Genomic DNA, 15,234 nt, shown 5'->3' with positions numbered 1-15,234 from the left:
TTGTCCCAATTGTACCGTGACTGGTCGAGATGTTGCTGCAATTGACTGAAGTCTTGCTGTCGTTGGTTGAAGCGTCGGTGTGGTTGGTTGATTTGTTGCTGTGGTTTGTTGTGTTGCTCTGGTTGGTTGTTGTGTTGCTCTGATTGGTTGTTGTGTTGCTGTAGTTGGCTGCTGTGTTGCTGCAGTTGGTTTGGGTGTTGGAGCTGTTGATGGCGCTGGCACTGTGGTTAGAGCTGCATCAGTCATTATTGACACAGTAGCTGCTGGTTGTTTTGAGGTTTCTGTTGCTTCTGTCTGGGACATTGCCACCATTGATGTTGTTGCTCTTTGTGCTGTTAATTCTATGGTCGTTGCTGCTTTCGTTGTCTCCGACCTCTCCACTGTAGTTAGATTTTGCGGTGGGAAGGTCGCAGGTTGTCGAGGCGTTGCGAGTGGCTGAATGGCAACAACTTTTCCTGTTGTTGGAGCCGCTTCGTCCGGAGTCGCCGATGAAGCTGATCAATGAAACACAGACAGAAGAATGAAAAACACCGTTCAGCTACTGGAAAACAAATTCTAATCAACCAAATGCTGAAACAATCTGCTGCTGTTTAGATCTTTAGGGAAAAGTCGGACACTTGATGAACCACATCAGAATTTGAACTGAATCAGCTAATTAAAAAATTAAATGATTAAAAAAAACTTGCAGTTTCAGTAACTTTCTGAAAGGTATACAAATGATTGGAGAACATGCAACCAAAAACTATAAATGTGGCTCCTTGGCTGACATTTACCTACATTTAAAAATTCCTAGTATCTCAAGACTCTTTGTGAAAAGACCCATCTAATTTAGCTTCCAACCAGATCTGGGTACAAACTGTATATTTTTGGTGAATTTCCGTAGATTTGGTAAACCATCAGAAAGTCCTTCTGTGTTTGTAGTTTGGTTCTGATAAATGGTGTCATGTTGTTGTTGTTTTTTTCAAAGACAGCAGATCTTTCAGAGGTTTCATTTGTGAATTTGGTCGATTTTCCAAACCAAATCGCACATCAGTAGTTCAGGAACCATCAGAAAGTTGGACGTCAAATGAATTTTTCTGTTTTTGTAGTTTCTAGTTCTGATAAATGGTGTCATTTTGATGATTCCTTTAAAGATAGCAGGTCTTTCAGAGGTTTCATTTGTGAATTTTTGGACAACAGTGACACTCTGTGGACAGAGCAGTAACATACACATGATTTGACTTGATTTTTTTTTTTTTTTTAAATCCACCTTTTCAGCCTATTATTGTGTTTTGGAATCCAGTGTTAATTTGTACCAAGAATTCATGACATTTTCTGAGTTGTGCACAGCTTTATGTGTTTAAATCTTCATTTTAGAACCAAATATAGCTTCTGTTTCAGGGTTTTTCTAAAAAATAAGACATAAAACAGTTCTTATAGCTTTAATGTGTTTTGACTATAGACAGATTACACGAAGGCGATATGTAAATCATATTTTTTCATTTAATTGTGCGTCATACTGATAAACAGGGAGCTTTTTTATTGCTTGAAACTTTGAAAAGTTGCTCTGGATAATCTTAGATTTGGTCAATTTTCCTGACTGAACTGCACATCAGTCGTTCAAGAACCATCAGAAAGCTGGATATCCAACGAGTCTCTGTTTTCATAGTTTCTACTTTTGATAAATGTTGTCATTTTGGGCTTTATTTCAAAGATAGCAGGTCTTTCAGGGGGTCAATTTGGTCATTTTTGGACAACAGTTGCATGAGAGGAGTAATATACACATGGTTAGACTTGAGTTTTTTTTTTTTTTAAACACTCCTTTTCAGCCAACAACAGGCTGTGTTTTGGAGTCCAGAGTGTTAATTTGTGTCAAGAATTTGTGAAATTTTCCAAGTTGTGTACAAGTAAATTTAATCTTTATGAGTTTGAATATTCTTAAATCTTACTTTTATAGCAGAATTTAGTTTGTGTTTCAGGGTTTATCTCAAAAATTTTGACTTTCCCAACCGAATGGCACACCGGTAGTTCAAGAACCGTCAGAAAGTTAAACATCCAACGAGTCTTTCTGTTTTTACAGTTTCTAGTTCTGATTAATGGTGTCATTTTGGGTTTTATTTCAAAGGTCTTTCAGGCGCTTTTCCTTGCTTCAAACTCTGAGAAACTGCTCTGGATGACCTCAGCTGCCAGTTTCCTGTCAGTAAGCATCAGATTGGACAGACTGAGCTCCAGAAAGCAACCGAACCTCCTGCAGAGACTCACCATGTGCCGTGGAATGGACTCTGCTGGTTAACATGGAGCTCATCCCAGATGGAGACGAGTGACTCAGATTTGTGGGCAGTTGGTGCCATTCTGCGGTTTTAAAATAGACATTCAGAGCCGAGAGTTAAATAGACCCTGGAGTTTTGTCGACGGTGACAGCAGATGCTTGAATGGACTTTTTGATGAACTCACCAACCGGCAGTCTGAAGGAGGAGACGTTGGCGACTGGAGGACGAAGAAGAAAAGACGACGTTATTCCAGCATTCTGTTAAGTTATTTCAACTGTCAGGAACATTCTGGTTTAATCCAAATTGCTAATAGACTTTTTTTGAAGGAGATCCAGAGAATCACTGGATTTGTGGGTTTTGATGTATATTTTTGCTGGTTTAAAACTTCAGTTGTTTTTTTTTTTTAGCCCTATACAGCTATGGGGCGGCGGGGTGCACCATCATCCGTGTCGCTGTGGCTGGGGGTCCCCGGGGGCCGGGGGGCCGTGGCCTGTGGGGGTTCTCCTGCGTGTCCGACTGGTCCTGGCTGGCGCGGTGGCTCTTGCTGGGCTGCGGGATCTGGATTGGCTGTCGCGGTGGGTGCTGTGGCTGTGGCGTGGGTTGGTGGTGTGTGGTGGCTCTGTCCTGGTGGGGGGGGTTGGTTGGCATCGCGGGATGTGGGGGCCTTGGGTGTGCTGTGCTCACCCGGGGGCTAGTGCGGGTGGGTATACGGGGTCCCCCCCATTGGCGTTGCCGGGCCCCACCGCTCTGTCCATTTTTGCCCTCTGGACTTGCATTGGGTCCCGGCTCCGGTTCCCTCTGGCCGGCCTCCGGTGGCGACCTGCCCGGTGATGGGCTGGTTGCCGTCCCTTCGGTGGGGCGCTCTGCCCCTGTGTCTGGCTTCCTGGCTGCTTGGGGCCGTCGGCCCCCCCTGGGGGTGGGGTGTGTGTGGGGTGTGGGCGGGTGGGGTGGTGGGGTGCGGGGGTCTGGTGGGGGCTGGGGCGGGCGGGGTTGGGGTTTGGGTGGCGGGTGGGTCCGCTTGCCCCGGGCTGCCTGGGTCGGTTCTGGCATGCTGGGGTGTCGGTAGCTGCACCCTCTTGCCTTCGGGGTCCGTGTGGTACACGGTGGCCCCGGTTGCTCTCTGGGGGCGCTGCCCCGTGGCTCCTCGGCCTGTGGGGGGCTTGGCCCTGCATTGCTGTGATGGCTGTTCTGGGCTTCGGGGTCTTTCACACTTGCATGTGCATGTTTGCTCAGGTCCCACCAGCTCCTGTCGAGTTCCGCTGTTGAGCAGTGATGGGACCCGCCGAAATGTGCTGAGACTCTCTCCAGAGTCTAATCTCACACTAAACCCTCTCTCCTTTTCTCTAGTATCTTCCTCTAGTATCTTCTGGCCTATTCCACTCTATACTAACATGACACCCACAACTATGGTGTTTAGTACTGTCTGGCTAATTATTCATTTATTTATTTATTTATTGTTTGTTTGGTTTTCTGTTGTCTTCTGTATGTGTTTGCTTGTTTGTCTTATTGATGGGTAATTATTAGTTGGGAATAACACCTGATATTCTTCAGATGTAATAGCACCGCTTGCTAGTCCCTGTCCCTGTCCATCCCCTCTCGTCCTGTCCACCCCTTTGTTTCCCCTCACATCACCACTGAGGTGTAGCACTGCCCTCCCTGGCTCTTAACAGGGTAATGTAATAAAAAGTGTCAGCTTAGCTTTCAGGGAGGGCTGGTGATGGTCACACGCATGCACTAAATAATAAGATATTTGGCTGCAAGACTAAAATATGCATTAATCTCATAAAGTGTTGACACCCCTTCCATGGAGTTAAACAATGAGAATAAATGCAGACAAAAACAAAACAAAACAAAAAAAACTTCAGTGCTAAATTAATCAGCTGTAGATCAAAGGCATCAAACTCATCTTAATCCAGGTTCCACATTCAACCCAATTAGATCTCAAATGACCACAAATCCAAATGTTTCCTTTGTTTTAGTACAAAAATGTACATTCTGAAAATGTTCACATTTAAGGAATTATCTTTTTACTAAACATCATGAACAACCTGAAGTGTATGAAGAAAAACAAAATTCAGTTTTAGCAACATTTAGCCTCAGTTTATCATTTCCACATTACAACTTCCAGATCACAGAGTGTCGACAAAGAAACACAACATTTAGTCACCTGGAATTGAACCATGGAGGATTTACTGGAGGATCAAAACGAGAAAAGACAGACAAAAAAGAAAACAAAAAGAAGACAAAATATTACAAAAATGACACACAAAAGCACAAAAAAATTAGACAAATGACACGAAACAAAACAGAGACAAAAAATTTCAGTGTAAAAGTTACAAGGCAAAAAAATGGATAGAAATTAAAGAAAAATGACAAAAAAATAAAATGACAAAAAACATACAAAAACACAAATGAGACAAAAATATACACAAAACAATGAAAACCTGAGACAAATGGCAAATTTGAGACAAGAAAAGACAAAAAGCAACAAAAACAAGACAAAATATTACAAAAATGAGACAAACAACACAAAACAAAACAAAAAGAGACAAAAAATAGACGAAAAAAGTTACAAAGTGAAAAAATGGACATAAACAAGACAAGAAATGACAAAAAAAGAAATAAAGTGACAAAAAATAGACAAAAAAAACACAAGCAAGACCAAAAAAATCCCATAAACGACAAAAGTCAGACAGACAATAACAGTATTGACTGTTCTTTGCAGATCGACCGTGTTTCTGGTGCTCTTTAAAAACTTATTATTCTTCTAATTTGAACAGAAACCGACAGATTTTTTTTTTTTTTTTTAAAGTTCATGTCTGTATTTTTACATAAAGGATAAAAAGGAATACAAATTTGGACTGGATCAGCTTTTCACATTAGCAACACTTCTATTAGGTGAGTAACACATTTTATCATTTTCTGTCAGTTACCACACATTTAAACTTCATGTAAATGATTGCAAACAGGAATAAATGTTCGGTTGTGGGACTTAAAGTTGGTCAAAGGCATCTCTTCTTCAGTTCTATTATAACCAGAGTTAAATGTTGTTGTAAATTCTGGATTTCTTGGCAGGACGGAGGAGTTTTGAGGTTTAAACAAGCAAAGTTTTCTGTGTTTCTGAGTGTCTGACTGCTGATTCTGTAAAAACTGTGTTCATTCACTCCCACACTGGTATTCTGAGGAGGTGTCCTGAGTTACTGCTGGCCCCTGCTGTTGTTCTAATGAATGGTAATAAGAAATCAGGACAAACCTCTGTGTGGTCCTTCTACGATGGTCTGGTTGAACAGTGGAGTGATGGAGTCCACCTGCCACAGTTCAGGAACCTCTCTGCCTGGACAGACAGACACCTTCATCATCATCATCATCATCATCACATCACCACCATCACCATCACAGTCACCACCACCACCATCATCATCACCATCACCTCCATCATCATCACCATCATCACCATCACTATCACCATCATCACCATCATCATCACCATCACCATCACCATCACCTCCATCACCATCACCATCACCATCATCACCATCATCACCATCACCTCCATCACTATCACCATCACCACCATCACCACCATCATCATCACCATCACCACCATCACCTCCATCACTATCACCATCACCATCATCACCATCACCACCATCATCATCACCATCACCATCACCTCCATCACATCACCATCACCATCATCACCACCACCAACATCATCATCATCACCACCACCAACATCATCATCACCATCATCATCACCATCACCACCACCATCATCATCATCATCACCATCACCACCATCATCATCACCATCACCATCACCTCCATCACATCACCATCACCATCATCACCATCACTATCATCACCATCACTATCATCATCATCACCATCACCAACATCATCATCATCACCACCACCAACATCATCATCATCATCATCACCATCATCACCATCATCACCACCACCAACATCATCATCATCATCATCATCATCATCATCATCACCATCATCACCATCACCATCATCACCATCATCATCATCACCATCATCATCATCACCATCACCATCATCATCATCACCATCACCGTCACCGTCATCGTCATCGTCATCATCATCATCATCACCATCATCACCATCATCACCATCATCATCATCATCATCACCATCATCATCACCATCACCATCACCATCACCATCATCATCACCATCACCATCGTCATCATCGTCATCATCACCATCATCACCATCATCACCATCATCATCATCATCATCATCACCATCACCATCATCATCATCATCACCATCATCATCATCATCATCATCATCACCATCATCACCATCATCACCATCATCATCACCATCACCATCACCATCACCATCACCATCACCATCATCATCACCATCACCATCGTCATCATCGTCATCATCACCATCATCATCATCATCACCATCACCATCGTCATCATCATCATCATCATTATCATCACCATCACCATCGTCATCATCGTCATCATCACCATCATCATCATCATCACCATCACCATCGTCATCATCGTCATCATCACCATCATCATCATCATCACCATCACCATCGTCATCATCATCATCATCATTATCATCACCATCATCACCATCATCACCATCATCACTATCACCATCTCCATCTCCATCATCATCATCATCACCATCATGATCATCATCATCATCACCATCACCATCATCACCATCACCTCCATCACTATCACCAACACCATCACCATCAACATCATCATCACCATCACCTCCATCACCATCATCATCATTTGCAAAAACAGGTAACTCCGTTTCAGAAAACTAATTTTTTTTCACTGTTTACCTGAGATAATAATAATAATAATAATAATAACACTAATAATTTATTTTTCTCTATTTTGTCATGTATTTTTCTACTGAGTCAAATCCACTCAACTTCAGTTTGATTGATATTATCTCAAGCAAACAATAAGAAAAAAAAGTTTTTTTGAAAATTTATCAAAACAGAGTTATCTGTTTTTGCAAATTAACTCTTCAAATTCAGAAAAGCAGTTTTTGTGTTCACAGAGAAAAACATTTTTAGAGGCTGGACTAAATATTCTCCAAATTGACCCAAATAATGACTCAAAATGATCGCAAATGTTCAGTCATTCTGAACTAGTTACATGTTATTTTGGACAATTTGTGAGTAGGTTTGGACCAGTTCTGAGTGATTTTTGGATAGTTATATATTACTTTGGACAAGTTTTAAGTTACTTTAAGTTATTCTTGTCAAGTTTTGAGTAATTTTGGACCATTAGACTGAGACTAAAATGCAGCATGGCTCAGAAACAGTGAACAGAGGAGCAATTTGTTAGAGATACATTCAGCATGGTGAAACATCTTTCTACAGATGAAGAATAAAAACTAAAGACCACTAAACCACCATGATAAAAACAGCTTCTCTATAACATGTGAAACCTACATTTCTGTCCAGTATTGAGAACACCAGAGGATACTTGTATTATATTGGACTAAAAACAATCTGCTTACCCATTTTTCCTGCCATCACACAGATGTAAATACAGTCTGAGTTATTCCTCTGGCTCACTGAGGCACAGAACAGGAAAATACATCATAAGACGCTATAAAAACCATACCATACATCATATAAACAGTATTTCTGTTGGTTAAATCCTCCTACCTGACAGTATGGAGGCAGATTTAAAGAGCTCGTGTAGATAACTGGTAGAGTTTCCCATCACGTCCAGCAGAATGGCAGTAAAGTCTGGTTACAAACACACAGTTTACAGGTTTTAATACTCAACATGGGATCAGTTAGATCGAATGTTTAGACCCTCGTACCGGTTAAATCGTTGGTCTCGTTGGTGACACAGTAGCAAAATCTTCTCCTGAACTTGTTGCTTTCTATATTTTTGATGCTGGAAACTTAAAAAAAAAAACACACAGAGAGAAGTTAGTTCAGAGAGAAAAGAGTGTTTATGGGAGTGAAAGTTTAAGATAACAGAACACAAAACAGCTTCTGGACATCTGGTTTAAAGCTTAAAGTCGTGTTTACCTGAAACAGTTGGTATACACGCAGACAAAGTTAATTAATGAGGATTTTACAACATTTTTTTTTTTTACAAAAATAAGCCTGTGTTTAATTTAAAATATTCCAATATCAGTGCACAGATCTATTAATTTACACCTTATTTTAATGAAATAAAAAGCTAAAGTATTGCTCACTACACATCCAAACCACCAGATGGCACCACTGACCAGGTTTTACAGATACTGAAAGGACACTATAAACTACAGCAGAGCCCTAAGTGTGTGTAATTCTTGACTGTTGGTGGTTTTATTGAAGGCAGGAGTTTGCAAAGAGAGAATATTTACTGTTGTAGACCAACAGGGTGAGTTTGTGCAGAGCCAGAGAGCTGTAAGACGTCACGCTGAGCAGAGAGAAGAGCTGCCGAGAGCCTGAGAAACAACAGGAAACCCAGTTAGAACAGAGAAACATGGAAATATTATCTTGTATTTACAACTCCTTATTTCATATCTCCAGAAATGTGACTCTAATAGTCAATGACGTGTTGAGGACACAGACAGAACAGTTTTCAGTTTGGTCAGAATGATTGACTGGATCCACCAGAAGTAAATTTTTAATTATTGGTGCATGAAAATGGAAGAAATTGTTCATTTCCGGAGTCTGTGTTGGACACATTAAGTCTAAATTAACATCATATGTTGTTAAAATTTCAACATGAATGAGCTCTGCACATCTACCACCAACACCAAGACCTCTATGAACATCAACATCTAGACCTCTAACCTAGACCTCTATGAACACCTAGACCTCTATTGTTAGAGTTGAACTTGTAAATACATTTATCATAATCAAGCCCAAGGGTATTAACTGACTGTACATAGTGTTTTTATATGATAATTTTCATAAAATACACGCACACACTTCTTGCTTTCCTAGCTCCCACATGTTCTTGTACTTCTCTCTCTCTCTCTCTCTCAGCTCCTCTCACACACACACGCTTGCTTCACCACACACACACACACACACACACACACACACACACACACACACACAGACACACACACACACACACACACACACACACACACACACACACACACGTTTGTTTTTCTATACCGGTGGGGACTTACCATTGACTCCCATTCATATCTAACTCCTAACCCTTCCCCTAACCCTAACCTTAACCATCACCAAATCAATGCCTAACCCTAAACAAACGTTTTTGCACTTTTACATTTTTTATTAACAACAATATGGCCAAGAAAACGGTGTTGCCACCCGTGGAGACCTCATTTTAGGTCCCCACCGTAAGACAAGTCCCCACCTTTATAGCAAATAGTCAGGTCAAAGTCCCCACCTGTATAGCAGAAACAAGTACACACACACACACACACACACACACACACACACACACACACACACACACACACACACACACACACACACACACACACGTGTAATTTGAGCTTTTTCTTTATCTTGTGCAGCTATGTACCCACCTGCTTGTGTATAAATAAACCATGTATGGGAACAGTCCTTTGTAGCTTTGCACACTGTGCTGTTACCCCTTGCAAGGAAACTACTGTCTCCGTGTGTTTTCTGATTTGGTGAAGATCTTCTTATGTTACGTGAGAGCTCTTAGCGGAGTTTCTCTCTGACATCTATGAACACCAACATCTAGACCTCCATGAACATCTAGACCTCCATGAACATCTAGACCTCTATGAACATCTAGACCTCCATGAACATCTAGACCTCTATGAACATCTAGACCTCTATGAACATCTAGACCTCTATGAACACCTAGACCTCTATGAACATCTAGACCTCTATGAACATCTAGACCTCTATGAACACCAACATCTAGACCTCTATGAACACCTAGACCTCTATGAACACCTAGACCTCTATGAACATCTAGACCTCTATGAACATCTAAACCTCTATGAACATCTAGACCTCTATGAACATCTAGACCTCTATGAACATCTAGACCTCCATGAACATCTAGACCTCCATGAACATCTAGACCTCCATGAACATCTAGACCTCTATGAACATCTAGACCTCTATGAACATCTAGACCTCTATGAACACCAACATCTAGACCTCTATGAACACCTAGACCTCTATGAACATCTAGACCTCTATGAACATCTAAACCTCTATGAACATCTAGACCTCTATGAACATCTAGACCTCTATGAACATCTAAACCTCTATGAACATCTAGACCTCTAGGAACACCAAATTCTGACTACTTTTGGACAGTTTTCCCTTATCTTGTGCAAGTTTCAAATCAAAACATCTAAAAACTGGAACCTTGTCTGGTCAAACTTTAACACATCAGATTCTACTGACGTTAGACTCTAAAAAGTTGTAGAAATGTGGACCAGAGACTGGATTTTAGTAGAAAAATGGATAAATCCATAGATATACACTTACAGGAACTTCATGGAGACACTACACCAACCTCAGTTGGAAATTTGCCACTTTCTTCCAATTTTCATGACGAATAATGAAGAATTTGTCTTCTGCTGGATCCATTCATTCATTATATCTGCTGGAAACTATTCTGTCTGTCTTTTCACCAAACTTCACAGCTGTTGGAGTTTTGTTTCTGGAGATAATGGACCATTAAAATGGCTTCACTGGTATTTTTTAAGGGTGAAAATACCAAAATTCCTTGGTCTGAAAACAGCTACAATCCAGAAATTCAACCTAATACTTTACAGAACCTACTGTAGATGATACAAACCAAACCAATAATTTAAAGCAAAACTAGTTTTTCTTGGCATATTGGACAGAAATCTCTACATTTTCCTGTAATTCTTTAAGAAAAATGTCTGTTTTGTTCGTAAATTAAACCACAATTAGCTTTTTGTGTTTTAAGTTCTTATCATTTTGGTACTAAAACCTCTAAAATTCTTCCTTGCAGGATAAAACTCTGCATCTGTGAACAGAAAACGTGTGATTCGAGTGAACTCGTCCTTTTATTTTTGACCTCTGCAGGAAGAAATAAGGAGCAGCTGTGGCTCAATCCTGACGAACATGAAAAGATTTACAGCCCAAAATTGATCGATATTATGACAACGTACCCGATTGGCTTGAATTTATTAAAGTATTGACGAGCAGAGTGAGATCGATGGCGGCCGGGTCGATGTGCTCTGCTGGGAGTTCTGGGAAATAAAAGCAGAGAGAGACAGAAGTCAACTGGTTTTAATGTCTATTCTGGAATCAGCAGCGTCATCAGAACGGAGCCGGATAATTACTGGATGCAGCAAAATGACAAGAAAAAACACACAAGAGGCGATTAAATGGAAGAATCGACAGTTATGTGAGGTCAGGATAACAGTTAGTCTCACATATCGAGCCCATATTGGCATTTTTACCGACATCCATTCTAAATACGAGCCACATGTGACAGACTGGAGGGGTTTTCTGGAGCAGCTTGATTTAATTTATACTTTAAAGCTTCATAGTTCAAAGTATTTTACATTCATCAGTCATGTGTTCATGGTAATGAGGAGATTTTATGGAATTAGTTTCAGCTTCTGGTGCACTATGAAGGATTTTTAAAGGGATTTTCTGAACATTTTGAGATATTTCAGAAAAGAAATGTGAACTATAACTAAAATATGTGTTATTTTACATCCATAATTAGTCATAAATCTGCGTATTTTGGTGTGAATCCAGGTAAGAATCCATGTAAGACATTATCATCAGTATTTTAACATTTTTTCTTCTAATTTAAGAGTCGAAAAAACAACAAATGGTGAAAAATGTCAATCAGTGCCCTAAAAAGTCTTGTTTTCTCCAAAAATATTTACTTTTCCATCTCAGAGGAGAGAAAAAAACAGATAATATTTTCATTTCAGAAGCTCAAATTAAAGACTTTTGACTTTGGTCATCAAACCAATCAATTATTCATCAAAATAGTTGGTGATTAATTAATTAGTAGCTGAAAATGAACAGATTAATGGTTGCAGCTGTGCTTGCAGTCAGTTACGGTGAGTTATTTTATATTTATTAGTCACGTGTTCATGCTTTTCTGTCATCGAATATCCAAATCCAACTTCAAAACTGAAGATTTTGTGGAGGAATCTTAGCATAGAATGAAACTTTTACGATCTGCGACGAGGATAAAACCAAATATTTGAATTTATTCACATGCAGCAAAGAATGAGAATAAACGGCATAAATACCTGTAGATTCCAGAACATCTCTTTTATGTCTCTGCTGCTGTCTGGGTCTGAATTCTGCAGAAAAACACATTAAAAAACTCAGAGTTTTGCTTTTTTTACCTTCAAGATAGCCTGTACAGTGCAGTTAACCAGAGAATAAAACTTCTGCATAAAATCCTGCAAAAATCCCTGAAAATAACTGAATACCAGCCAATGTGGATTTTCTTTGAAGACCAATTAATATTCAGTATTGTCATTTTAGACAGTTTAAGTGCTTCTGACCAGGTTTCAGGTCATTTTGAGTCATTTTCTGGGATATTTTTGGTTAATTTTGGGCACGTTTCATGACATTTTTGGACAAATTTTGACAGATTTTAGACAGTTTTCACTTTTTCTTTGGACATGTTTCAAATCAAAATATCTAAAGAATGGAACCTTGTCTGGTCAAACTTTGACGCATCAGATTCTACTGATGTTAGAGCCTCAAAAATTGGTGAAATGTCGACCAAAGACTGGATTTTAGTAGAAATATGGATCCATCCATAGATATACCGTTCCAGGAACTTTATGGAGACACTATACAGAAAAAACGATTATACCATCCTTGTTTTCTTCAGTTTCTTGTCCTTTTAAATGCCTGCTACAACTAAAGGTATATTACCTGAAGAACACAATGAGCATGCCAACAAATGCAGCTTCATGTCCTATCTGACCTGCTTCAGCTTCATTGTATTCCAGGGTCTATAAGAGGACATTTCAAAGGTCTAGAGTGGTTTCCTGCTGACATTCAAGCTGTAACACAACTCAGAAGCTGTCATCTCTCACATAAAGGCTAAAACTAAAGAATTATGTGAAGCCACAAAGGCAGCCATCATGAGTGAGAGACAGGTAGAGAAAAAACTGAAGATCTCCAAGACAGCCGTTCATCACACCAAGAGAAAACAAACCCAGCATGGTTCTACCAAACTGCTAGCTGGTCAGGAAACGTCTTTCTACCACCAGATGACCGTCACTCATCTGTTCCTGTCAGAAATCATCCTCAGACCTCCAGGGACCTTAAAAATAAGTGGACACTGTGGAGAAATGGGATTTGTTCTTCAAGGACAGTTGGAAAGCGACTTGTTGAAGCTGGTCTGAAGTCCCACAGGACAGGAAGAAGCCCTTCATCAAGTAAAGGCAAAGGAAAGCCGGTTACTCTTTGCTGGGATCACAAGGATTGGACTGTTGATGATTGGGCTAAGGTTCTCTTCAGGGATGATTCCAGTTTTCACTTTATGTCCACTCCAGCCAACTTACTGGTTAGGAGGAAGCCTGGAGAAGCTCCAAACCAGATGTCTGCCCCTACAGTAAAACATGGGGGTGGATCAGTGACCATCTGGGGTAGTTTCAGTCTGGGTGGAACAGGGCAAATGAACCAGGTCATGTTTGGGGCTACTCTAGAAAACAGTCTTCTTCCATCAGCTGGAAAACTCTTTCCTGCCTCCAATGACTGGATTTTCCAACAAGACAAGGTCGATTAAAGCCTGGATGGAGAACCAGAACACTGGAACCATGCCTTGGCTGCTCAATCACCCGATCTAAATCCAACTGAAAACCTGTGGAACATCATCAGACGCTAAATGGAGAACCACAAGCCCAAAAACAAAGCAGATCAGTTAGAATGAGTGCAACAGGAATGGGCTGCTGTGATCAGAAGCTGGTGGAGAGCATGAAGAGGCATCAGAAACAATGGTTCTGAATCAGTACTAACTCCTGTGTGGATCATGGGACTAAAACAGACAGAAAAGAAAACATGGAATCATAAAAGCTGTTTTTGGCAGAACAATGCCATAGCTACTGATGGAAGAACTTATTATCAAGAAAACCATGAAAATGTCCGATATCAGCTCTGAAACTAAACTCTTATCAGCCGGTTTTGTTGTTATCATTATATTTGTCCAAAAAAATGGACCATTAGTGGTACCAGGCATTAAAATGAAGTAGAAACTGAAGAAAACGAGGATGGTCTGATCATTTTTTTCCATGAGTGTACCATGCTCGGGTGGAAATTTTGCATTTTTTTATTTTTTCAAGAACCAATGTTTAAGTATTTGTCCTCTGCTGGATGCATGTGAATTGTTTTTGCTGTTTTTTGTGTGTCCGGATACTTAAATATGACTATAATTAAACTCAAACGTCATGAGAAGCTTTCCCTGTAATACAAAACAGGGTGTAGATCAGAGCTACCTCGGCTGATGAGCAGAAGAAGGAAAACTGCAGAAACAGCGATGATGAAGCAGAGTCGTGGATGCTGTGTGAACCTCCAGGAGAGTGCCATGGCCCTGCTGGGACACAACAGAGAAACCACAATAATAAAAAAAAACATTTCCAGGTATTTATGTCATTTGAGAACCCAAAAGAACAGTAAAAAGGATTTCTGCATATTTTGTCTTTTTGTTTCTTTTGATTTGTTGTTGTTTTGTCTCGTTTTTGTTGTTTTGTGTCTCGTTTGTCCATCGTATTGTCACTTTGTAACTTTTTTGTCTCTTTTTTGTTTTGTTTCATGTTGTCTCTGTCGTGTTTTTGTTGTTTTGTGTCTTGTTTTGTGTTTCCTTTTTGTCTCGCTTGTGCCGTTTGCCCATTTCTTGTCACTTTTTATCTCATTTTGTAATATTTTGTCTTGTTTTTGTTGTTTTTTTCATAATTTTTTTGTAGTTTTTTGGAGGAGCAGCGTTGGATCTGAAATTAAATTTTGCAGCAGCATTTTAGCAAAAAAAAA

General features: G+C 40.0%; 1 protein-coding gene across 1 annotated transcript; it reads right to left on the bottom strand.

Moving 5' to 3' along the window:
* Window positions 1-2,666: 2,666 nt before the first annotated feature.
* Window positions 2,667-14,793, bottom strand: LOC127535488 (HERV-H LTR-associating protein 1 homolog). Its single transcript, XM_051953647.1, has 8 exons — window positions 14,703-14,793; window positions 11,391-11,471; window positions 8,640-8,723; window positions 8,106-8,189; window positions 7,945-8,028; window positions 7,794-7,850; window positions 5,503-5,583; window positions 2,667-3,214 (listed from the first exon to the last, which is right to left on the bottom strand). Exons 1-8 carry the CDS (start codon window positions 14,791-14,793, stop codon window positions 2,667-2,669), a joined length of 1,110 nt encoding a protein of 369 aa, XP_051809607.1.
* Window positions 14,794-15,234: the final 441 nt, after the last annotated feature.

The sequence above is a fragment of the Acanthochromis polyacanthus genome, chromosome 9 (genome assembly GCF_021347895.1).
Source record: "Acanthochromis polyacanthus isolate Apoly-LR-REF ecotype Palm Island chromosome 9, KAUST_Apoly_ChrSc, whole genome shotgun sequence".
NCBI classification, from domain to species: domain Eukaryota; kingdom Metazoa; phylum Chordata; class Actinopteri; family Pomacentridae; genus Acanthochromis; species Acanthochromis polyacanthus.
Note: the sequence above shows the minus strand (reverse complement) of the source record. Positions and strands in the feature narration are given on the sequence as shown.

What these genes read in the sequence shown, in the direction of transcription:
- LOC127535488 (XM_051953647.1), bottom strand. Translation starts at nt 14,793, where the DNA reads ATGGCACTCTCCTGGAGGTTCACACAGCATCCACGACTCTGCTTCATC. An exon ending in AATAAATTCAAGCCAATCGG is followed by an intron (nt 8,724 to 11,390) that starts GTACGTTGTCAT and finishes GTTGTTTCTCAG; the next exon opens with GCTCTCGGCAGCTCTTCTCT. An exon ending in TGTGATGGCAGGAAAAATGG is followed by an intron (nt 5,584 to 7,793) that starts GTAAGCAGATTG and finishes CTGTCTGTCCAG; the next exon opens with GCAGAGAGGTTCCTGAACTG.